Source organism: Sus scrofa, chromosome 7 (genome assembly GCF_054392235.1).
Source record: "Sus scrofa isolate SSC_HxYL_T2T_F1_AM1 chromosome 7, Sscrofa_HxYL_maternal_Yorkshire_Landrace_v2.0, whole genome shotgun sequence".
NCBI lineage: Eukaryota > Metazoa > Chordata > Mammalia > Artiodactyla > Suidae > Sus > Sus scrofa.
The window spans coordinates 72,238,415-72,264,283 of NC_139389.1; the positions used below are offsets into that span (position 1 = coordinate 72,238,415).

The window sequence follows — 25,869 nt, forward strand, 5'->3', positions numbered from 1 at the left end:
GCAATCTCTTGCTCACGGTCCTTGAAGGAATGCTGTAGTTGCACCTTATTGGTGCACATGCTTGTCAGTCATGTAGGGAAGGTGGGGTCTTACAGTCTCGCTCTAAATGAGACGCAGTGTGTTTACATCATCGGGGAGCGACGAAGGCAGGAGAGGGAGGGGTGTGTTGTGAGCACACCTTGGTGCTGGTGGGGGTGGCCTACGAAAGTGTCATGGCTGCCGCCGCTGAGCTTAGTCGCGCGACCCTCGGTGACAGGAGCATGGAGCGGAGCTGCAGCCCCAACCTCTCCCAAGAGGTGGTCTGCGAAGTCTTTCGCTCCTTGCATACCCTTGCTGGACAAGTGAGTGGTGGGCTTTGGGAGTAGGGATCTGGGAACCGTCCGGCCCCTCCCCCTCTCCTTTCTCCGGCGGAGGCGGGGGCGGCGGAGGCCTGCGGGGTGTGGGACCCGGCCCAGAATAGCCGAGGCTGGGGGAGGAGCTCGGGCCCGGCCGCCTGTGGTCTAAGTGAGGCTGGCCGAGCGTGGGTTAGTTCAAGACCGGTTGCAGGCTAGATTTCTTTGCAACTCTTCTCCCCAAGAGCGAATGAGGATAGTGTAAGTGAAACCCCGCTAGGAGAGAAACAAGCTCGAAGAGAATGCGTGCGGAAAAGCTGTGAGGGTTTGGGAGGCGCCTAGCGCTGTGGATCCCTTTTCCTCCAATTCATTCATTATAGAAATTGATAGGTTAGTCTACGGCCTGAGATTTCTGGAAAAGCTCCCTCTCCGCCTTTTTTGGGTGATTTACCGTTAGGAGTCAGTTGGGTTTGTTTATTTCTTTTTTCTTTCTGGCTGTTGCTTGCATCTCTTCCCCTTTCAAAACGGGAAGGAAGAGAAAAGGAATTAATTCAACCACTTCTAGTGTTAAGTTGGATAAGTTATCCCTGGTTTATACTGTTTGCATCACAACTGTTGACAAGTTATTAAATATTAACTAGCTTAACTGGCTGATAAATAGCTTTTGTAGAAATATCATTATAGAATCGAACAAATAAAAGTGCTCTTTACTCTGTTCCAGTGAAGTCACTATTTCGTTTCATGATGTAAGATGTAAAGGAAATTTAAAATGCGAACTTGAAAATACCGTTTGTCTGCTTTTAAAAGGAAATCTTTTTTTAAATCTTAGATAGGATTAGGTATTTGTGTGGAAGATAGTGGTAACATCCTTTATGAAAATAGAGCGTTTGATTTGTGAAAATTACTTTTAAAAGCCTTCGGTGGATGGATAATCAGTTTTTTAAAAGGTTATTTCAGTATTTTTAAAAATTCTAATATATTCTGACTTAAAAAGAGTATTACTCAAAATTAAATACACAATTTGGTGTAAGCGAATAATTATCAATAGAATCGGCTAAAAGAGTTGTTTTTCAAGGACTTAAATATTTTTTTGAGACAGGGACATTAATATTTCAGTGTCAAGACTTAAAACCTCTAAATGGTTTAAAAGTTTGAGAACTTTCTATGATGTGACTTTGGAACTTTAAGGTTTTTTTTTTTTTATATCCTAATGTCAAGATGAAAGGTTAATGCTCACCTGTAGTTTACAGACTTCCCCCCACTGATGAGATTTTTTTAAATAACATTAAGAAATAATTTAAACATTTTTGAAACAGTTGGCATACTGAATTTTTAAAACTTATTTTAACATTTTAAACATTCAACTATTCTGTAGGAAAAGTATGATTACAAATTATTTATGTCACCTCAAAAATGTTTAAATATTTGGTGAGTTTTATTGACAGTGAAGGAACCATTTATACAAGTGTTGGGGAAAAAAAATCATCTCATCAATTAACTGCTAGCCATTTTGATAATACTCTATATTTTGAGATGTATAAAGATAAGGATGAAAGCCAGAGTACTATACTTATAAAATTGCCCCTAGTGGGAATCATTATTTTTTTTTTGAAACTGGTTTAAGGAATTTCTTTAACTGTATGTTGTAAAATGCCTAGTTCATTCTATATAGTATCATTGTATTATTAGCTCTCCTCAATAGGAAACATAAAATTGAATGTTTAAACAGTATTTTCTATCCTAGATTTCCAGTTTACTAATTTTAACTTTATTACTTGCCTCTGGATTGTCCATTTTACAAGCTGAAGAGTTATTTATTATTAGCTTGGATTTTCATATTTATAAAGTTTTTACTGAAATGCATATTTTAAATGGTCCATATTAATGGCTGACTTATACATTTTCAAGTGAATGTTTTAGAGTTACAAGTTCTATAGCCTAAAAATGCATAGAATTCATATTACTAATAGGGAATTTGTTGAATAATAATTGAATGTATTGGGATAGTTTTAAAGTTAATTTTTAATGTTGTTATATGGTTTTCTTAAAAGACCAAGTATCTTGAATTTCACTTGAAAGCTTACATAATTCTGCTGTATTGAAATGAGACTATGATCCAAACATAAATTAATTTCTATAAGTTACTATTTGGTAAATTTGTTGCTTTGTCTTGGTTGAGGATTTGCATTATCCCAAAATGTATATATAAATTTGTTATAACCAACTATAGATCTCTTTGGAACTGTGAAAGTATAGTTTACTTTCATACATAAGTTGTTGTCTAACAAAATCTTTATAGGCATTAAATTAATTAAGATTAATGTAGCAATCTTAATGTAAAACTTTAGTTAAATTAATATAAACTCATCTGCTAGTGCAGCCTACACAAAACTTAGTTCCTTATGCTTGTCTGATATGGACTTTAAATATTCCTGGTCAAAGGGTGGAAATTTCTTTCATATAGCATTCAATATAGTGCCTTTGTGGGAACTTCATATCTTTTCAGTTTTTTGTACAGTGATTCATTCATCTTTTTGTTATATTGTAATCACAATTCATAAGATCTATATTTGAACTAAAGTAATATATCTTTATTTTTAGCAAAGATGACTAATTTTAAATAAATGATTTCTGGAAAAATAGGATAGTTAACTTGATTCTGTGATACAGTATATCTTTACAAAATGCTGTAAACACATGTCCCTAGAAAAGTTTATGGTAGTTCTCTTATATACACTTGGAAGGCTTTCCCTCTAAATTTTTCACCCATTTTGATATTAATTTTATATTCAGATTCTTGGTAGTTTTCTGTATATAATTTTATTCTCACAGACATAGCCAATTTATAAGAAATTTTCGTGTAATAAGCCCTCACACTGTACAAGTTAGCAGTAAGTCAGGCCTTTCCATCCAGTCTCTGGCCATTTATTTCATTATTATGGATAACTATTAGTTTTTCAGTTTCAGATTTCCACTGCTTAGTAGTAGTTTAATTTTTATTTGAAGTAGATAAACACTTTGTCACTTATCCCTAGACTTTATAATATGTATGAGAAAAAACTTGATTTTTAAATTATTTTAAAAATTTGTTAAAATTGAAAACAAAGTGCGATTCAGAAGATAATCAGAGTAATGATGTATTTCAGTTATGTATTTATGTGCATAGTTAACAATAACAAATGTGCATATCAGAACTTTCAGAAACGTACCTGCCCCCTGTTTAATGCTCTGGCTGGAAGCAGGAGGATTCTGAAAAGGGGCAGCCTATCTTGGCCCCTGTCCAAAGGCTTTGAGATATTGAAGTATCAAAAAGCCTCATCTTTTCATCTTTCACAAATTGTTTTACCTGTAAGATGGTCACATTACACAGACCCACGAATAGAATCGGAGTGAGATGTCAATCTGATTTTTTGGAAAATTGTACTTTTTTTGGCTTTTTAAAGTGGTAACTAGATAGAGCATTTTAATGTATCATTAAAAACTTAAGAACTTTGAGCTGAATAGGTTTGTTAGTCTGTAGAAATCTTGTTTTTCTCTGACAGTCCCTTATGTATACCTTAATCGTGTAATTTTTGTGATGTTGCTGGTTTGCCCCTTTGAAGCTTAACCTCAGAGATGATGTGGTGAAAATTACAATCGATTGGAACAAGCTCCAGAGCCTCTCGGCATTCCAGCCTGCTTTGCTCTTTAGTGCACTTGAGCAACACGTTTTATATTTACAGGTAAATTTCTTGTTAAAAATGTTAACTCGATATTGAGGCTAGAAATTAATTGTAGTTAAATTATAAGCTGGAGTATTTGTCAGTTCTATCTTAACACTATATTGATAGTGTAACTAATAAAAGGTTACTTCAGCCAGATTGGATCCAAGTCTCTTAATTTACATCGTGATAGGACAGTTAGAGGAATACAGCCCAGTAGACTGATGTGGGTATGAAGACTGAGTGAATGCAATTCTATTCAATTCTAGACTTGCTGAAAATTCAATACAGTTGCATCTATGGTGGGTTATAATTAAGCAATAAGACACGGCAGGTGTGTGTCATGCTATGATAATGATTCCATGCCTTGGGTGAGTTTGGAGGCTCATGGAGTGCTTTCAGTGGTTCAAGAAGTGGCATTATCCCAGCATGACACATCCTGGAGTGTCTATTGCAATTAAACAGTTTCAGCATAGTTTTTAAAAAGAAAGTAATTTCTGTGACATTAATGTCTCATATTAGTGAGTAGCCAGTCAGTATTTTATCTTCTCTTTTTCTTAAGAATTTGAAATAATTCATCCTTTATGTTAAAAGTCAACACTGTATTGTTAATTTATAGTAGTATTGCTATATTTTTTAATATTTCAGTTCAATAATTGAGCAGTATTATGAGCTAACTAGTTTCCAATTGAACATCTCTGCAGTTATGATTGATGTAGGTTTGCAGTTTATCTCTAATCAAAGTATAAAATATGAAGTGTCAGGTTTGGATTGGTCATTTTTTTGCTATTGAAATGTTATAAAGTTTCAGAAGAGTATTTGGTATAGCAAACAGGGGAAGCAAAATTGTAGCTATGAAAAAATAATTGGAACATTGACAAGTGTTGGTGTGTTTTGATTAACGGAATAGACATTAATTTTCAGTCCTCTGTTCAAGGGTTTTATGGGAAATCTTAACTGTTTCATATTAAAAGTAATAGTTAACCCTAGTTTTAAAAGGTGGAAACAATGAGCTATAGAACTCAACTGAGGCCTAATTGTTGGGGGGAAATAATTCATGTTATACAACAGGGTTCCCTCCCCCCTCCCCCCAGTGTAGTAATAGGCATCTACCTCTTTTTAGCTATGTTCATTTTTTTCAAAAATTTAATTTCATGACCTAAGAAGATATCTTGCCATGTCAGGAAAAGCCTGAGTGTTCACTCAGCATAACACCTATATATTTCATGTCTATGCTCTCTCATTCACTTTGGCCAACTGCAGTTTCAAGTGGAGAATCTCCAGTGATATAGTGATAATGCAGGGCTTTGCTGAGTGAGAGCACTGGCTCTCATGTTAAGGAGGAAAAATACTAAGCCTTAGTGTTCTGAGGAGGCATTTGAATGACATGTTAATTAAGTGGCATTGGTGCCACAGGCTGAGGCTTTGATTTGGCACAAAATAAAAGATGAGTGACAGAATGATTCTTTCAAAGAAAATTTTAAATATCCTCAGTTTTCTTTCTTTTCTTTCCTTTTTTAAAAAAACAGATTTATAGCAAATGATACTGGTCACAGTAGAGAACAACGGCACTTATATGCGGTCAGATCTATGTATGATATGCCAACCTTTTATATTTAGTTAATTGAAATTAAATATTGCCTTTACTTGTAGAAATTTATATAAATATGGTAAATGTATAATTAATTTTGATCAGTTTGAACCTCAGCAGATGGAATTGTGTTCTTCTCAGCCTTTTTTAGCAAAACTTCAGCCTCTAATTAAAGAGGAGAATACAGCTGTTGTTGAAGAGATAGGAAAAACAGAAACAGGGAACAAGAATGAAGTAAATGCCAAATTTCCCATTGGTGACCTACAAGAGGAAGAAAAGCAAAAAGATTGTGATTTAGGAGATATGAAAAAGACACAGATCCATTTTGATCCAGAAGTCGTTCAAATAAAAGCTGGAAAAGCAGAAGTAAGAAGTTGGGTTTGGGGGAGGGGGTGGGGGGAGGTTTTTTTTTTTAACTCATTATGTTTGAATTAAGACATGCATACTTATTGTTTGTAGATTGACAGACGAATATCTGCGTTTATTGAAAGAAAGCAAGCTGAAATCAATGAAAACAACGTCAGGGAATTTTGCAATGTTATTGATTGTAATCAAGGTAACTATCTAGAAGTTAATTTTCGCAGGATTTTAATGATCTTTCATTTGTTCTTAAAAATGAATAATATTAAGGACACGGTTTAATTTATTTCACAGGTTTATTTGGAAACTAAAGCAGCAGAATTTCCTTCTGTTTAATAATAGACTATATTGCAGACTTTGTTGCAAAATGGTTTTCCTCTTGGTTATGCAAAAGTCAAATAAATGCTAACATTAAAAGGCTCGTATTTACAACAGGTGAAAAAATTGTTTTAAAGTTCCTTCCAGAAATGAAGTGTGGGTGGCAAGGCTAGTCAGTCTCACTAGTAGCAAGGACCTAAGCTGTATTAATTTCAAGTCTGTAAAGGTTTTAGGAAATTATGATGTTAATACATGAAGTAAACTTAGTAAAGTTAATACTCCTCAAGAGGGAGCAATTTTCTTACTACTCCTTAGCTGTTTGAAATGTTTTATGTCACGATAAAACCAGTCTGTCATGAGGACTATAGTGTCTTATGGCTTTTTCCTTTCTCTCATAGCACATACATTTGCTGTTTTTCATCAGATTTTCCTTTCCTCTCAACGTGATGCTATACTATATTTACAGGTCCGCAGGTATGCTGCAGAATGCAAAATTGCAAAGCACTGGTAGCATAGATCATATTCAGGCATCATAGTAATAATCAGAACAAGTAGTTCTTAGAAAAATTATGGAGAAGAGTTCTAATTGGAATGAACAATTTTCTTGTTGCCTCTAATATTTCTTGGCTAATTATTATGAACACAGAATTGTCAGATGAACCTAGAATTGACAGTGTATCACGTTCGTAGACTGATTCTCCTCATAATGGAATAATACAGGCTCAGGATGGGTCCTAAATTTAGCTTTTTCTACTGTTAACATTATACATGCATATCACTAGATTTGGTATATTTTACTGTTAGCTTTTCAGAACAGGTGCAGCAGTGGCAAAATCCCAGGTACTGCAATCCAACTGCAAGCAGCCCATGAGAAAGGGTTTGTTGAAGAAGCAAGCGCATGTGTCACTAATGTTATTCCTCTGTTCTCCCTGCTAACTCTATTATTATAAACCACCAGGGGATAGAAATTGACAAGAATTGAAATGCTCAGCAGGATTCCTTGGCCCATTCAATCCCTTGCTGGCTCCAAACAGTGCTAGGAAGAATTGCTGTGGAGAGTGACTAGCACTCATACATTCACTATCTTCACACCATGCTGAATTTCTCTCTAATGGGTCAGTTAATCTATATATTTGGAATATAGCTCTGGAATGGATGATAGCTTCTTTTTTTAACCCTTAGCCCCATGAAATGGCAGGAAGAGAATGGAGAGGTGATGGCCCTTTAAACATATTTTGTGGTATCTCAAAAAAAAAAAAAAAGAAAATGACTCTGTCTAGTATCTATATATAAAAGATAAGTGAATTTGGAATTTTATTCACACAATTTGATGTGTCAGCAGAACTGTCTTAGGAAACTTAGACTGAAAAAATTCAGATGTTATGTGCTAGTGTGCTCCTTTTAATACTTCTCAGTTGGTGTATATGTAAACAATTTTTTAGAAAATCAAATTCTATAAAGAAAAAATTTTCTTTCAGTATCTCTTTTTACCATCCATTTTTTAGTATAAAATAATCAAGGAGAATTTTTTCAGAAAATTTGCTACAATGCATGCTTTTACTTAACATCATTTTGAAGATTATTTTATATATGAAATGTTTATATATTATGTTAACATCACTCCAGCTTTGTCTCTTGGTTTGTGATTTATATGTCGATACCCAATATGAAAGAAGCTATGCTTTTCAACCTAGGAAAAATTTGGAACAAATTTTCACATATTATCTTTCTTAAAATTGCATTTTTTGAAAGGGGCAGGCTGAAAAGTGATAAATAGCTTTTGTGATTAGGGATTTTTTAAATGGGCATTGGAAATCTAGATAGTGTAAAGGTATGTTTTTTCATAGTATTCTGAAATGAAGATGTGTTGAATATGTAATCCATTTTATTAGATGTTCATTAGTTTGATCAGTAAGTAATAACAAAAATGCTCTATTTTTGAAAAAGACATTTCAGTAAAGATAATGAGTTTTGTTTATTTCTATGTTGAAATAACATGAATAATGTCTCTGGCTTATTTTAACTCTCTGTAGTATATAAATTGTTTTCTCCAAATGTCCAGGTGGTTTTTAGGGAGATTGGTATTGATTAAAAATTATATTGAATTATGCCACCAAATATTGAGGATTTTTCTGTATATAAATCTGGAAATTAGATGAGATTATATATTACAAATTTTAGAAGGTAAAGATAACTAAATTGATAGTAATTTAATTACTATTATTTAAAATTATATTCTTTGATTATGAGTAATATGTTAATATGCATTATTGGAGGGTTATCAAAATCTCACACATTTTTAAGAATATATTTTAACTTTACATTCATCTAAATTCTCCTAGAAAATAGTTGTGCGAGAACTGATGCCGTTTTTACTCCTTACCCTGGATTTAAAAGTCATGTAAAAGGTAAGTATTTACTGTGTAATATCTTCATCACTGACAAAGCTTATTCTAGATTATAAGCAAAATGGAATAAAAATCACTTTCCTATCTAAATTTTATTTATTTTAAAACAAAGCAAAAAATCTTGCCTTTCTTCATACTTGGTTTGTGGTTATAAAAAGAACACAACGTACCGTTAGAATTTCTGATTTTTGAAATGTAAGTTTAATAGGCTCAAAAATTTCTTAACTTAGTTTCTAGAGTTGTGAATACATATGGACCACAGACTAGACCTGAAGGAATTCAAGGATCAGGTCATAAACCTAACAGCATGCTCCGGGATTGTGGTAATCAGGCTGTGGAAGAACGACTGCAAAATATTGAGGCTCACTTGCGGTTGCAGACAGGTAAGCAGAGTGCTGGGCAGTGTCCTATAATGTACCTTTGCAGATGGTTAAAGAAATTCTGATTCATTTAGTAACCAGATTTTCGTTGAGCCCCTGTCATATACAAAACATCATACTGGTTAGTACAGAAAGGAAGGAAACATAGTCCCTGCTCTCAAGTAGTTAACAGTTTCATGTGTGTATGTTCTTCCTTCTCTTAACACTTCTCAACAATTTGAGAGTGGTAGTATAATGGGAACAAATTCCAAATAGATCCTGACACTCTCAGTTTATTAAAGTCATGGCCGAAAACTAATATAGTCTTTTTCCTGTCATCAGTTTCATAACTTAACCATGACCATCTCTCATTCTTAGCACCCACTGTGCTATGTACAAAGTATTAATAGTGTAATCCTCATCCTTTAAGGTCTCCCAGTGGGGATAAGCATATAAATAAATAAATGCCATAAGGGAAGTGACTGACATTTATTAAATAAGTGCCAGTCACTCTGAAAATACTATACATGTGTCAACTCACTTGATATTTAACCAGTACCACTGTGAGATGTTGCTGCTGTTATCATTGTCAGATAAAGAAATTGCAGTTCAGAGAGCTCAGCAACATGCCTAAGGAGTAAATGGCAACTAGAAATCAAACCTCTATCTTACCTGACTGCAGAGCCTGATTCTCCCTCCCCATTTAGTCACCAGATCTTGTTGATTCTATCTTCTGAATATCTGCAAAAAGCACAGAGGCACAAAGTATGATGGTTCAGGGAATTTCTAGAGTCCAGTCTGGCTGGTGTATTTGTGAATGGAGGTAGAAGAGAATGAGTACATCTTTGAGGATAGTCAGAATGAGCTTTAAAATTAATCCCCTCTCCCAAAACTAGATGAATTTAAAATACAACTGTTTAACAGGATTGACTGCTTTATTAAATCTAATAGAATCAAGATGGTAATTTTGAAAAGTATCCATTGAATGCCTACTATAGGCCAAGCACTGTTTTAGATAGGAGGGATACTGAGATGATGTAGTCACAGTTGGTGGTTTCAAAGACTTTATCATCTGTTTGGGAGAAGATTAATGGTGAAGGGGAATGTTAAAGGGGCTATGAAGGAAGGGTAGGGTAGGGGCACAAGGAATCTCCATGTGAAGAGATTGAGGCAGTGCTTTGTTGGCTCAGTGAAGCTTGAACTAGTTCTTGGAAGGTACATAGGTGAGGCAGATGACATTCTAGGTAAAGGGAGCAGCAAGAGCAATATCAAATGAGTAACTCGTTTTTTACTTTGAGAGCAAGAACAACCAAGTTGCTAAAATTTAAAAATTCTCCCTCCAAAAAGAAACCTATATCTAGAGTTTTTATATTTAACAAGTTGATAGTTTTGATATGAAAATGTGCCCGTATTCTTTAATTGCATAATGATTATTTAATCGTGTTATTTATTCATTCAGTAAATATTAAGCACCTGTGTAGTCTATACACTGATGCTTGCTAGGTTTGTGCAGTACACAAGCTGCACAGCCGTACCCAGTGAACAAAACATAAAATTCTGCCCTCTCGGAGCTTGTGTTAGAGTGGGGAAGCAGGCAATAAATAAGCAAATGTACAGAATGTCAAGGGGTAATAATGATTTGCAGAAAAATAAGGGAAAGAGAGGATAGGGAGTGCTGGTAGGGGGAGATGGTAGCACTGGCATTTTTAAAATAGTGGTCAGAGAAGGCCTTACTGATAAGGTAGCTTTTGAGCCAAGACCTGCAGTTGGTGAGAGCAAGCCTTATGAATTATGGAGGTAGAGGGGAACCACAAGTGCTGAAGTAGTTAGAATACTTCACCTAGTTGAATAACAGAAAAAAAGGAATCAAATGGCTGGAATGATATGAATGTGGAGAGAAATGTCCAAATTGTGTAGAACCTTGTAGGCTATTGTAAAGGCTTTGGTTTTCATCTGAGTGAGATGTGAAGATGTTGGAAGGTATTGAGCAGAGAAATAATATTTGAATTACATTTTTAAAGTATCACTGGCACCTGTGTTAGAAACAGGCTTTATAGGTGCAAAGTAGCAACACCAGTTTGGAGTTTGTGATAATCCAGGAAGGGGTGGTGCTGGTCTAGATGAAAATGTTTGGAGGTGCCAAGAAATTAAAGAATTTGGGATATAATCATAACCTTGAAATTTGATTAACCTTAATTTTACCATCCCCTTTCTTAGGAAGATTGTTAAGAATTATGGTAAAGCTCCTTTTAAATATTCTTCTAGGTTAAAAGAGAAAATATGTCATGTAAGGATAAATATAAATTGAGGAAAATTGTATAACTTACTACAGCTACTGAAATCAATTGTCAGTTATCACTGTGTATTTTTTTTCCTCCTAAGTAACTATCAAAGTCTATCAGAAACACAAGTTCTATATTAGGAGCTATTCAGTGTCTTATAAAGTGAATTTAACATAAAACGAAATGCCTAGCAATATAGGAAACTTAAATGGGGCTTGGGGAGAAGTACATACATATATTATATCCCACAGTATATAATGTGAAAATGTGAGCTAAAGATTTCATTCTGTTTTACTTTTGTTAATTTATTTTCTTAAGTTTCAATAGTTCCCATTCTTTTGCATAAGTATCTTTGCATTGTATCTTAAGAATAAAAGTTCTAAGAAGAAAGAATTATCCAATAGTATCTCACAATTTTTAAAAATTGTATTTAGGTGGTCCAGTGCCAAGAGACATTTATCAGAGAATTAAAAAACTTGAGGATAAAATCCTTGAATTGGAAGGCATCTCTCCTGAATATTTTCAATCTGTGGTAAGTATAAGTGTCTTTAAGAAGTGTTATTTTAGAATTCCTTATCACATAACAGTTCACTCATTGATCTGCTGTGTACAAACATTTTTAATGTTTCAGTGATGAAGGAACATAGTTCTTTGTAAGGAGTTACCTATATCTTTAAAGATTTTTATTCTGAATATTGTAGATTCATAATCTTTTAAAAAAGAGGTGCTTTTATTGTACATTACCGAAATTCTCAAACTTCAGCTTTTTTATGGCATAATAAATCAACCTGAGTAGTGGTGAGTCCTGTCACTGTGAACTTGCTACCTTGTAAAACAAAGGCTTCCTCTCGGACCTTGCTCTGTCAGTCTCAGTCCCTTCTATCTCAGTACCTTCTGTCTCAGTCCCCCCACTCTCCACAGACTCCTTCCCTCAGCTTGGACACATTTGCGTTTCTCCCCCATATTAAACAAACACACACCTCAATCTGCCACCCTTTTTCTTTATCCTAATCATTAGACTTTTTGACAGACTAGTCTGTATTTGTATAATTCCTCAACTGTAGCATTTATTTATTCATTCTTATCCCTTTTTCCAAGGACATTGAAGAACATTTTGTGTTTGTCATATCAGCCTGTTTCAGACAAGCAATCCTGAGTTCATTGTATAATTTTCCTCAGTCTTCTGGGGTGATATGTACATAGCACCTGCTTATTCAGGGGCTCAGTGATTGATTGTTTTAAAGCACTTCCATACTTAATGTAAAAGTGAACAAAATTTTAAAATTTACTAAAACTCTTGTCTTTAAAATATTATGTAAGATAGCTCAATTAACATGGATTCTTATAAGTCACTGGTGAAATTAGAATTATTTTAGGAATAATAGCAGTCTTTCCAAATTCTTAAACCCATGTTAGAGTGAGGTACACAAAAGGAATATTTCCAGATGAAGAAGGCAAGTTACATAACAAAAGTGAGCAGTGAATCTTAAAGATCAAAAATTTAGAGAGTTTTAGTGATTTACTTCCCTCAATTGTAAATGAGGTTTATTAACGTGCTAAGGGCTGAAGCAAGGATTAAATGAGATAATACCAGTCAAGCACCTAGCACACTGTGTAATGTAGCATGTGGTTAAACCTCAGTAAATGCTAGCTAGCATTTACTTAGTTTCAGAAACCATCTATGAAGTAGCTGTATAAACATGAATGTGTCATATGGTTCCTCTGGCCTTCTTTAATTTTAGAAGATTTGTTGGTTGCTCTACATAATTACAAAAGTCTTTCCGCTTTTAGGATTTTTCTTTGGATGTATCTTCCTAGAAAACTTCATAAAGATTGTATCCCTTTTCCTACAACAATCTACCATAAGTTTTTCCCATTCAAACTGCCTTAAGAAATCCCTGTGCAGGTTGTTTTTTCCTAGTTCAGTTTCATACCTTGTTAATGCAATTCTTAATAATAATAAAACTAATCTTAGAAGAGAGTATTGTAGCTTTAGATGCCTCCAGTGAGGCCTCACCCCATCTGTTCTTTCTCTCTGATTCTGATTTTAAAAGCTTAACATAAACACCTATTAATTTAGTTAAAAAAAGGGCCCGCTTTTCAAATCATCTTATTTTGGGGGATCCTTTTTATACAGGATAGAATGTTTGGTTCAGGAGGTAGAAATAGATTATAGAGGACCTTAAATGCTTTCCCCAAAAGTTTAAGGAATTTAAAGTTTAAATGCTCTTAAAATCATTTCAGCAGGGAGGTGGTTTGTGCACGTGATATTTAGAAGACTTAAATAACACTGTTCTGGGAAATATGTTAAAAGGAGAAGACTGAAACTAAAGACACGGTATTATACTAGCTTAGATGTGAAGTGAGATCCTGCAATAAGGACATAAGATTGAGAGTAGTAAAGATTAAGTGCCTGAGACAGTAGGAAAGAAAAGTTGGCAAATATTGATAATTGACTGAAGGTGGAAAGAGATGTAGAGCAAGAGTGAGTCGTGTTTCTGGCTGGGAAAATGATGCCATTATCATTGATAGAAATAAAATCTGGGGAGTTCCTATCGTGGCTCAGCGGAAACAAATCTGACTAGCATTCATGAGGATGCGGGTTCAATCCCTGGCCCTGCTCAGTGGGTTAAGGACCCGGCATTGCCACGAGCTGTGGTGTAGGTCGCAGACGTGCCTTGGATCCCATGTTGCTGTGGCTGTGGTGTAGGCTGGCACCTGCAGCTCTGATTCGACCCCTAGCGTGGGAACTTCCATATGCCATGTGTGCAGCCCTTTAAAGAAAAAAAGAAAAACTGGAGAGGGAGGGATTTGGGGGGAAAATGTGAACTCAAAGTCATAGTAAGATATGCAGATAGAAATATCAGGTGAGCTTTTCAAGATGAAGGATTTAACACTTGAGATAATTGGAGTGATAGTGTAGAAGTGATAGTTAGAACAGGTAGAGACATTGAGATTGTCAGAGGCCTGAGGCTGGGAACTAACTTCAGGGGTAAGAAGTATTATAAATGTAAACAGAAGATTGGCCTGGACGTGTTGGGTTGTCATACCTGTAATAAAACTGAGCTTTAAAAAAATATTTCAAAATCTATTAAACAGTATATTTGATTAAAAGGATCACTTCTGAATTAGTGTTAGAAATGACATCCAAATTAATAGTGAGTCATGAACACAATGCTAAAAAGGTTTAAACATTCAGATCAACTCTGTCCTCAAGGCCTATGAATATATATGATACAGAGGGAAAGAAGATATCACACCCACCCTTCTGTAACAGAAATAATGTGCCATCTTTGGAAGCTGCACTCCAAAGGCTTGCCCATGCCGGTGAGAGGAGTTAAACACACACCCTGCAGGAGACATAGCATTCATCACTCTTCCCATCCTTGTGCTGGGAATACACATATGGCAGTTGCATGGTTTTACATATCTATTCCTCACAAGTGTACAGGAAAGACTAGATATGTAGCATAGTCTTCTAGAATCTAAAGTTAGAAAGTAGGAAAATTGAGCCCATTAAATTGTCTAAGGATTGAACTTTTGTTAGGAATTGAATTTAGGAAACATTTTTAACTGAAATGAATTAATCCAGGTTCATATGAAGTTGAATTCTCAACACAGTTGTTGAATAGAAATTGATTATCATGGGTAACTTTGAAGCACAGCATACGAAAAGGGAAACATTAACAGGAAGATATAAATTATATTCTGTTCATAAAACTAGATTGTGTAAAGTTCTTTGCATTTATGAAACAGACATTTAAACTTAAAAGAGTTACTGTATATAAAGCAGGAGGAGTTACAACAAAGATTGGTATTTGCACTTTTTAATGTAATAGTTCTAAAGATCTTTACCCTTCACATTCAACATGAAAACATATGAATGTAGTAATGTTTTAAAGTTTTTAAGGATACTGCTTAATAGACCATAAAGATAGAATCTTTAGGAGCATTTCCAGAGAATTACTGATTTTAAGTTACGACCCTTGAAAACAGTAAGTATAACATTCTTCACATGTATATTTTCACAGAACTTTGTTCTTTTTATGGCATTTATTGCTTATAATTATATGTTTACACATCTGTTTTTCACACTGTATTTTCAGCCTCTGAAGGGAAGGAACTGTGTCTTACTATCTTTGAACACAGAGTATAGTTGGCATTGAATAAATGTGTGAATGAATGGATAGGACCTGGCTGATAGTTCATTTTTGGATTTGTAAAGATAAGTGAACTTGGTTCCAAAGCACTGACTAGATGCAGTCTTTAATCTAGTGGTAAGTCCTGGTTCTAAAGGGAAGTGTGGGGAGAAGGGCGCACTGAAGGCCACATCAGCTTCATGCACACAGGCCGTATACATGTGAAAGTCATGGTGGGCCTGTAGCATGAGGCGAACAAGTGGATCCAGATGGAAAATTAAATTGCAAACACATTTTGGAGGGCCTTGAAGGACACACTAGCTCATCTGCAGTTCATTGTTGGAGCATGGTTACATTTTTGAGAAAGAGAAACCTGAAATTTAGGTTCCTATCTGGCAGCATTGTGAAGTTGTGAGTTGGAGAGAGCTTGGAGTCCGGGAAAGCAGTTGAGGGCACATGGTCCGCATGAGGGAGAAATGAAGATCCATCAGGGCAGTGGGACTAGAAGGGAAGAAAAATTTATGGCACTGCACCTGTAACCCTTTACAGTTAGTAATCTTTTACAATTGATTAGAAGTTCACAAGGAAGGGTGCTGGTCATGGAAGAGGCCTCCTTAGCACTGAATTTCCATAGAGCATGGGTTCCCTGGACCTCTGTGTGTTTAATCAACTTTTCTTTGGGACACAGGCATTATAAAAGTAACTATAAATTACCTGCTAAGGTAAAATAATGGGAGAGTAGGGACAATTTTAATTATCTCTGTCCAGCTGTTTATTTAGTGTGCTGTGTTCACACATTTTTCTCTCAGGTACCACACGTTGCTAAAATTTCCACTTTTTACAGTGACATTTCCTTGTACATAAAGGAATAAATGCTAAAGCTGGTCTAGAGTATCCATAACAGATATGTCTAAGTGTTCTGCTTGTCGATATAGTCTGCTCAGACCTAAAATTAGCCCCTCAGACCACGTTTTACTGTTTTTAAGTAATTGAACCACTGATGTCCCTGTTCTGATACTTCTCACTTTGGTTTCATGATATAATAATGATCTGACTGTTCAAAGACATGGGAACTGTCCATATTTTACAGATTAAGCTGTTAGAAAAAACAAAGGTAAAAGTATCTTTATCAGATGTGTAAAAGCCTACCTCTGGGGAAGGTAGGAGACTGAGCTGTGACCAAATTAAACATTAAGCTCTTACCACCACAGGGATCCAGCTCAGTTTGACAAAGGAAGGAGCCTGTTTATATAAGTACTTTCCCTCCCATATTTAATAATTCCAAAACTTAGTGATTTCCCACTTACTATAAACCACTGATAAGAGGCATTATTATGTCAGTATTCTTTGAAAAGAGCTTTTGACACAAAGGAAATGAGAATTTTTACTTTCTCTTCTGAATCTCAGTTGTCAGAAATGTCCACAAGAAAATTTTGCCACCTATGTTGACAGTTCCTTCGTCACATGTACCAGTATACTAATTTGCCATTCAAGAGCTTGTGGTTCTGTGAAACTAAGAACAAAGTCTGGAAATAATTCATTAGGTCAGGGTTTAAAAAACTTTGTGCTGTTATGATCAGTTACCAGCTTCAAGTAACAGAAATTTAAACTCAAACTGGTATAAATAGTATGGAAATAATCTTATGGGAAGTTCAACAGTAATGCAGTCTTTAGGGTAAATTGATTTATTGGGCTAAATCATGATTGTTAAAGAACTGAGCTCTTTTCCCCCTCAACTCTGCCTGGGGTTGGCTTTTTTCCCTGGGCAGATGGCAAGACAGGTTTCCTGTCCAGATAACAGCAGTGTCCAGAACTGCATCCTTTGAGGGCTTTCTCTTAAAAGTGAGGAAGGTTTTTTCCCAGAAGCTCTCCCCTTTCTCCCCAGCAGACTTCTTCTTAATCATTGGCCAGAATTGGCTGGTGCCCGTTTTAGCCACTGACAAAGACCCAGGGGTTGGGATCAGTGTGCCCCTGAGTCACATAGAAGAGCAGTAGATAGCTGCTGACTCAGCATCCACAGCATCCATTATAGTTAGTCAAGGGGTGTTTGTGTGTGTGTGTGTGTGTGTGCACGCGCGCACTCTTCAACCCTGTTCCAGGTTTGGTTTTTCCATGGCTATTGCTGCTTCACTTGTTCAGTATCCTGGGATAGAAATATTCTAAGAGGAGTTCCCGTCGTGGCGCAGTGGTTAACGAATCCGACTAGGAACCATGAGGTTGCGGGTTCGGTCCCTGCCCTTGCTCAGTGGGTTAACGATCCGGCGTTGCCGTGAGCTGTGGTGTAGGTTGCAGACTCGGCTCGGATCCCGTGTTGCTGTGGCTCTGGCGTAGGCCAGTGGCTACAGCTCTGATTTGACCCTTAGCCTGGGAACCTCCATATGCCGTGGGAGCAGCCCAAAGAAATAGCAAAAAAAAAAAAAAGAAAAAAGAAAAAAGAAATATTCTAAGAAAGGAAACTTGAGTAGAAAATCCCCAGAGCACCTCTTCCCACCATTAGCCTCATTAGACGCTGGTAATTAATGGGAAAGTGTGTCTAGCGGGATGAGCATGTTGCTGTGATGTAACCACTATATACTTTTAATATCGTCTTTGGAGGGTAACTTCCAAAGGGGAAGAAGACAGGTAGTAGTTACCAAAAGTGCTAGGTGAGTCCATGAGCTTTGTATCTGTCAGGATTCTCCTTATTTTGTTCACTGTTCTATGAAGGAAATTTTTTTGGACTTTCTATGTATTGATTACTTACTAGTTTTTTACTTTTAATCTAGAACTTTTCTGGGAAAAGAAGAAAAGTTCAACCACCTCAAGTAAGTTACATTTTTATTTTGGTTTCTGAAATGTTATAATTTTCTTATTAATAAAAATTCTGCTATGTTGCTTTTAGGTCATAACCTGGGATTTAGGACTGAAAAAAGACGGGAGAATATAAATTGATGTATTAGAGAATTTTATTTCAAGGGCATGGAATGACTCAGATGGGCCCAATAAATATTCAAAATGTATCTAGACAATAACTGTAGAATAAAGGATCAGTTACATTATGCTGAAATATATTAAATGCTTAATTTAAATGTCCACTCCCATTCTTCAGACACCACTAATTAGCATCTAATTCACAAAGGGTGTTTGACAGAGGTTGACTTTTAGTCCACCCCTGTTCACAATATGACTATATTAATTAGTTGAATCTTTTTACATTTTCTATTTGTCCAGTATACTCAAAATATCATAACTGTGACATGTAATAACTTGTTTTTTAAACGTTATACTCCATTTATAATTCTTATAAAGTATTGGTTATATTCCCTGTGTTGTACAATATATCCTTGAAGCCTATTTATTTTATACATTTAAGACTGTACCTGTTAATCCCCTACTCCTGTCCTGCAACTCCTCCCTCTGTACTAGTAGTTTGTTTTCTATATCCATAAATCTGTTTCTTTTTTGTTAGATTCACTAGCTTGTTCAATTTTTTAGATTCTGCATGTAAGTGATATACAGTAGTTGTCTTTCTCTGACTTATTTCACTTAGCATAATACTCTCCAAGTCCATATATGTTATTGAAAATGGCACAGTTTCAATTCTTGTTTTATGGCTGAGTAGTATTGCACTGTATATACCTACAACATGTTATTTATCCATTCATCTGTTGATGGACATTTCAGTTGCTTCTGTATCTTGGTAATTGTAAATAATGCTGCTCTGAACATTGGGGTACATGTATCTTTTTGAATTAGAGTTTTCATTTTTTTCTGGGTATATACCTGAGAGCGGAATTGCTAGGTAATATGGTCGTTTAATTTTTAGTTTTCCACAGCGGCTGCACCATTTTACAGTTCCCTTTTCTCCATATGGTGAGGACCAACATTTGTTACTTGTAGACTTTTTGATGATAGTTTTTCTGACAGGTATGAGGTGATATACCTCATTGTGGTTTAAATTTTGCATTTCTGATGATTAATGATGTTCATTATCTTTTCATGTGCCTTTTGTCTTTGGAGAAACATCTGTTTAGGTCTTCTGCCCATTTTTTTATTTGGTTGTTTTTTGGATTTTGCTGTTTAGTTGTAAGAACTGTTTATATATTTTTAATATTAACCCTTTATCGGTCATCGTTTGCAAGTATTTTTCTCCCATTTAATTGATCTTTTTTGTCCATGGCTTCTTTTGGTATGCAAATGCAGTTTAATAAGGTCCCATTAATTTTTGCTTTTAGAGACAGGTCCAAAAAAAAAAAATACTGCTGTGGTTTATGTCAGCATGTTCTACTTGTGTTTCCTTCTCAGAGTTTTATGGTTCTGGTCTTGTATTTAGGTTTTTAATCCATTTTGAGTTTATTGTTGTATACAGTATTAGAGAATGTCCTAATTTCATTCTTTTACATGTTTTCCCGACACTGCTTATTGAAGGGAGTGTCTTTTCTTCATTGTATATTCTTGTTTCCTTTGCCATAGATTAGTTGACCATACATGTGTAGGTTTATTTTTGGGCTCTATTCTGTTCCATTGATCTGTCTGTTTTTGTGCTGGTACCAGGCTGTTTTGATTACTGTAGCTTTGTAGTACAGTCTAAAGGCAGGGAGTGTGATTCCTCCACCTCTCTTGTTCTTTCTCAAGATTATTTTGGCTCTGTAGGGTCATTTGTGGTTCCATACAAATAAATTTTTTATTTTTTTTTCTAGTTCTGTGAAAAATTCCGCTAGTATTTTGATAGGAATTACATTGGATCTGTAGATTGCCTTGGATAATACGCTCATTTTAACAGTATTCTTTCAATTCATGAACATGGCCTATCTTTCCATCTGTTTGTGTTGTCTTCATTTTCTTTTATCAGAGTCTTATAGTTGTCTTTTATCTGCTTAGGGGAGTTTATTCCTAGATATTTTATTCTTTTTGTTGGAATTGTTTCTTTAATTTCTCTTCGTGATTGTTCTTTGTTAATATATAGAATTAAATAGATTTCTACATATTAATTTTGTGCCCTGCAACTTTACCAAATTCATTGATTAGCTCTAGTAGTGTTCTGGAGGTACCTAAGATTTTCTATGTATAGTGTCATATCATCTGTAAACAGTGATAGGTTTGCTTCTTCCTTTCCCATTTGGATTCATTTTATTTCTTTTGCTTGTCTGATTGCTATGTTTAGGACTTCCAATACTACTTTGAATAAAAGGGGGAAAGAATGGACATCCGTGTCTTGTGCCTGATTTTAGAGGAAATACTTTCAACTTTTCACCATTGAGTAAGGTGCTAGTTTTGGGTTTGTCATATATAGCTTTTATTATGTTGAGGTATGTTCCCTCTCTGCTCACTTTCTGGAGAGTTTTTATCATAAATGGAATTTGAATTTTGTCAAAAACATCTGTTGAGGTGATCATATGGTTTTTATTCAGTTTTTAAATGTGGTGTATCACATTGATCAATTTGTGGATATTGGAAAAATTCTTGCATTCCTGGAGTAAATCCCACTTGACCATGTATGTGTATGATTGTTGAATTTGGTTTGCCAACATTTTGTTCAGGATTTTTGTATCTTAATACATCACACATTTTCTCTGATATGCACTTGGATTATTTCCATGTCTTCACTATTATAAATTATAAATAGTGCGGCTGTGAGCATTGAGGTTCATGCATCTCTTTGAATTAGAGTTTCCATTTTTTTCTGGGTATATATCCAGGAGTGGGATTGCTGGATCATATGCTAGTTTTATTTTTAGTTTTTTAGGAACCTCCATATTGTTTTTCATAGTGTTGCATCAATTTATATCCCTTCCAACAGTGCAGGAGGGTTCCCTTTTCTCAACACCCTCTTCACCTTTTATTATTTGTAGACTTTTTGATGACAGACATTCAGACTGCTATGAGGTGATACCTTGTTGTGGCTTTGATGTGCGTTTCCCTATTAATTAGTGATGTCAAGCATCTTTTCATGTACCTGTTAGCCATCTGTATGTCTTCTTCATTTTAAAATGTCTGTTTACTAATCTTTTGCCCATTTTTTGATTGGATTGGGGTTTTTTTTTTAATATTGGGTTATATGAGCTGTTTGTATTTTTTGGATATTAACTCCTTGTCCATCTCATTGTTTACAGACATTTTCTCCCATTCTTTAGGTTGTCTTTTCATTTTGTTAATGTTTCCTTTGCTCTGCAAAAGCTTAAGTTTGATTAGGTTTCATTTATTTCTGCTTTTATTTTTGTCTTGGTAGACTGATCTAAGAAATTGCAAAGATCTGTGTCCCAAAATGTTTTGCCTTTGTTTTCTTCTAGGAGTTTTATGGTGTCGTGTCCTATATTTAGTTCTTTAAATCATTTTGAGTTTATTTTTTATATGGTGTGAGGGAGTGATTTGATTTACATGCAGGTGTTCAGCTTTCCCAACACCACTTGTTGGAGAGACGGTCTTTACTCCATTTTATATTTTTGCCTCCTTTTTCATGTATTAATTGACTGTAGGTTCATGGGTTTATTTCTGGGTTCTCTGTTCTGTTCCATGGATCTATATGTCTGTTTTTATGCCAGTACCTTGCTGTTTTGATTACTGTAGCTTTATTAGTACAGTTTGCAGTCTGGAAGGGTTATACCTCCAAGCTTTATTATCTTTAGGATTACTTTGGCAGTTCGTGTTTCAATATAACTTTTAGGATTATTTATTTTAGGTTCATGAAAAATGTCTTGAGGGAGTTCCTGCTGTGGTGCAGTGGGTTAAATCTGGCAGCATCTCTTCACTGGCTTGGGTTGCTACTCAGGCACAGGTTTAATCCCTGGTCCAGCACAGTGGGTTAAGGATCTGGTGTTGCTGCACCTGTGGCTCAGATTTGATTCCTGGCCCAGGAACTGCCATGTGTCACAGGTTCAGCCAAAGAAAAAAAAAAAAATGGATATTTTGATAGATACTATGTTAAATCTGAAATTAACTTTGGGCAGTGTGGCCATTATAACTAATTCTTCGAATCCAAGAGCATGGGATACTTTTCCCATTTTTTTGAATCATCACGCATTTCCTATATCAGTTTTTTTTTTTTTAATATAGTTTTCAGCATATAGGTCTTTCACATCCTTGTTTATTCCTAGGTATTTTTTTTTTTCTTTTTTGCCAGTGGGGCGAACACACGCTTTTAAACAAGTTTTCAAATTTTCTCTTCCTCATATTTACTAATGTAAAGAAATGCAATAGATGTCTGTAGGCAGTAGATTTCTCTTTTCCCATTTTTCTTTCTGTGGTTGATTTCTAGTTTCATATCATTGTGGGCAGAAAAGATGCTAGAAATAAATTCTGTCCTCTTAACTTTGTTGAGGCTTGTTTCATGACCTAGTATGTAGCCTATTGTAGAGATTATTCTATCCATACTTTCAAAGAATATATATTGTGGTTTTTTTGGTAGTAGTGTCTTGTGGACATCAGTTAAGTCCTGCTGGTCTATTGTGTCATTTAGCATCTCTGTTGCTTTATTGATTTTCTGTCTGGATGAGCTGACTATTGATGTGAGTGGACTATTAAAAGTCTATTACTGTCAGTTTTCTGCTTTATGTCTGTTAACATTTTTTTATTTATTTTACTTAGTTTTCTGTCTCTATGAATTTAGGAGATATTGTTATATACTGTGATCTGGAAGGGGCATTTCTGTGTGGGAATATCCCTGTGTAGACTGTGTTTCCACTGTCATGGGTGCAACAGCTGGTTTTGTTATGAATAATCGCCACATTTTTCCTCTGGGTGTGCTGGCTGTTATTCCCTTCCTAGGGGGTGTGATTGGTGTTGGAGGATCTAAAACCTGTGTAGCTTGTGAGACAGAGTTTCCTCTCTGCCTTGTTGAGGGCAGGATCTGTTCTCAGAAGGTTGTTTGAGTAGAAGCCCTGAGAGTTGAGTAAAATCAGGCTCCTTTGCCCTTGAGTGTGTATCCTGCCCCAAAGGAGGTGATTGCTGCAACAAGTGAAGCCCATGTGGTCAGAGAACTTATGCACTGCCTGTGTTACATATTTGTGATTCCACACAGAAGCAGCCCAAGGCTGCAACCCTTCCTCTGCATATTCATCCCAGATCTAGCACAAAGTTGTGACGTAGCAGAGGCTGGAGCATTGTGGCTGTAGGAATTGAGGTGGCAGCACTGCTGCCTGAGATCTGGGCTACTTCTGAGAGTCTTCTCCCAGGACCTGTCTGCCCCAGATCTAGCAGTAAGCTGCTGGAGTGGGCGTGCTGGGGCACTCTCTTTGAGAGACAAACCACTGTGTTCTGAGTGCTCTGACAATGGCCACCCTTTTCCCACTCAGATCACACTCCAGGCACCCCATTTTGTCTCTGCATAGCTAGACTGAGGCTTTACCCATTGTTCAGTTGGCTCAGATCTTACAGGCTGTGTGTTGCAGAGTGAGTGGGGCCAAGGTATTCTCTTCTTTGGATTGGGAAGTATAGGTAAGGCAGAATCTGCCAGCACAAGGCTCTCTCCATCCTGAATATGGGTAAGCCAGCACACATGCTCTCTTCCTGAATAGAGGCTAGGCTTCTCCAAACCTCTCTCTGTCCTAGTGGATTTCCCAGAAGGCAAGGGGACTTGTCTTCTCTGTGCAGGATTCCAGGACTAGAAATTCCCAGATTGTGCCCCTACCTGCTTACTCCCCAGTGCTAAGCTTCTCCCATGTGGACCTTCTTATAGGTCCCTCCTGGAGTTACAGGTCCCAACCCAATGCTTTTTTTTACCCATCCTACCTGGTTTCATGGATCTTTCTTGCAGCTTTGGTTGTGTGTATAGTTAGTTCTTCTGCCAGTTTTCAGTTAGTTTCCTGTGAGAATTGTTCCAAGCATAGATAGTCTTTGCTGTGAGCAGGTGAGCTCCACATCCTTTTACTCTGCCATCTTGATCCCCCTTCTACTTATTTAATTGTAAGATTTTGAGCAAAATTTGAGAGCATCCATTTTTTTTCCAGGAGATGGTTGCAGTTAATCTATCAAAATATTTTTCCAGTTATTTTAGTCAGTTAAACTAAGCCTAAAATTTACTGTTGCTATTGATTATAGGAATAGTCAAAAAAATGTTTTCATAATCCTTTCAAAGTATAAAACTTCCAGGAGATGTTGCCATTCGAAAAGCGGAAGAAATATTTAAGCCTCGTTATATTACTGTGCCATATAGTTCAGTTTAAAAATTATTCTCATGATAAAAAGATAATTTACATGCTTTTGGATTTTTTTATATATTTATAGTACATTTAGCACTTTATCTGCATTAAGATACTTCAGAGTCTTATTCAGCAATTTGTATTATTGTTTACAGCAGAACTATTCACTGGCTGAACTTGATGAGAAAATTAGTGCCCTCAAACAAGCTCTGCTCAGAAAATCAAGAGAAGCAGAACCCATGGCAACTCATCACCTTCCCTGAAAAACTCCTCTTTGTCATTTTACTTTTTAGATACATGTGTAGCTTATACTGCAATTAGTTATATGGGTACGCATTTATTAATGTAGACTTCCCTCTATAGTCACATTTTCATGTGAAGTCAACATCTGCTTTAAAGTAAGCAATCTTCAAATATTCCAGTGTACTTTGAAATAGTTAATGCATACTGAAAATGGCATCGTTGGAATTTATTCCCTTCTGTTTTAAAGGAGGTATTTTGGGGAGTTCCCGTCGTGGCGCAGCAGAAATGAATCCAACTGGGAACCATGAGGTTGCGGGTTCAATCCCTGGCCTTGCTCAGTGGGTTAACGATCCGGCATTGCCGTGAGCTGTGGTGTAGGTTGCAGACGTGGCTTGAATCCCATGTTGCTGTGGCTGTGGCAAAGGCCTGCAGCTACAGCTCTGATTGGGCCCTTGCCTGGGAACCTCCATATGCCACTGGTGAGGCCCTAAAAAAATTAAAAAAAAAAAAAAAAAAAAGCTAAAGGAGGTATTTTGGAAATTGGAAAACGATTCAAAAGTACATCTTTGTGTGTGTGTTTAGCACAAAAAGGAAGATTTGTTTTGAACAGTGATACTGAAGAAAACATATTTGTAACATTTATGTTAACCAGTTTTAAAGTCAGTATTTTGTATATAATAGACATTCAATAAAATGTATTGATTGAAATGAATTTTAAATGCATATACTTTTTTCAGTTGTCAATTTAATCTAAATAAATAGTAGATCCTACCTTTATCCCTTTATGATCGATTATGTGGCCTTCGGCAAGGTACTTAATCTCTTCATGCCTTAGTTTTCTTAACTATAAAATAGGAATGATAATATATCCTTCAGTTGTCAGGAAGAATAGGTAAAGATCCTGCATGTATAGCTTTTGAAATTATCTGGCCTAAGGGAAGTACTTAGTAAATGTTAGCTATTATTATTATTATCTAAAGCCAAGTTCATCTTTGGAAAGTAGTTGAGATATTACAACTT

At 35.8% G+C, this 25,869-nt stretch overlaps 1 protein-coding gene and 1 long non-coding RNA gene across 8 annotated transcripts; one reads left to right on the plus strand and one right to left on the minus strand.

Moving 5' to 3' along the window:
• The first annotated feature begins 181 nt into the window (after positions 1–181).
• Positions 182–25,561, plus strand: MBIP (MAP3K12 binding inhibitory protein 1). 7 transcript variants are annotated; one of them, XR_014810644.1, is made up of 9 exons: positions 182–341; positions 3,935–4,054; positions 5,766–5,990; positions 6,084–6,180; positions 8,645–8,710; positions 8,941–9,093; positions 11,786–11,883; positions 15,458–18,294; positions 24,762–25,561. XR_014810644.1 is itself a non-coding variant. In XM_003128514.7 (9 exons), the coding sequence occupies exons 1-9, from the start codon at positions 213–215 to the stop codon at positions 24,867–24,869; spliced, it is 1,035 nt and encodes a 344-aa protein (XP_003128562.3). In that variant the 5' UTR covers positions 182–212; the 3' UTR covers positions 24,870–25,561. The 7 variants fall into 7 exon arrangements, 4 of the variants coding, with proteins under 4 accessions (XP_003128562.3, XP_005666261.1, XP_084825060.1 ...); XR_014810645.1 differs by having other exon boundaries at positions 24,765–25,561; XM_003128514.7 differs by having other exon boundaries at positions 18,256–18,294.
• Positions 8,889–9,818, minus strand: LOC110261570 (uncharacterized). The gene is made up of 2 exons (XR_002345855.2): positions 9,742–9,818; positions 8,889–9,186 (listed from the first exon to the last, which is right to left on the minus strand). It is a non-coding gene; the product is annotated as an uncharacterized LOC110261570 (long non-coding RNA).
• Positions 25,562–25,869: the final 308 nt, after the last annotated feature.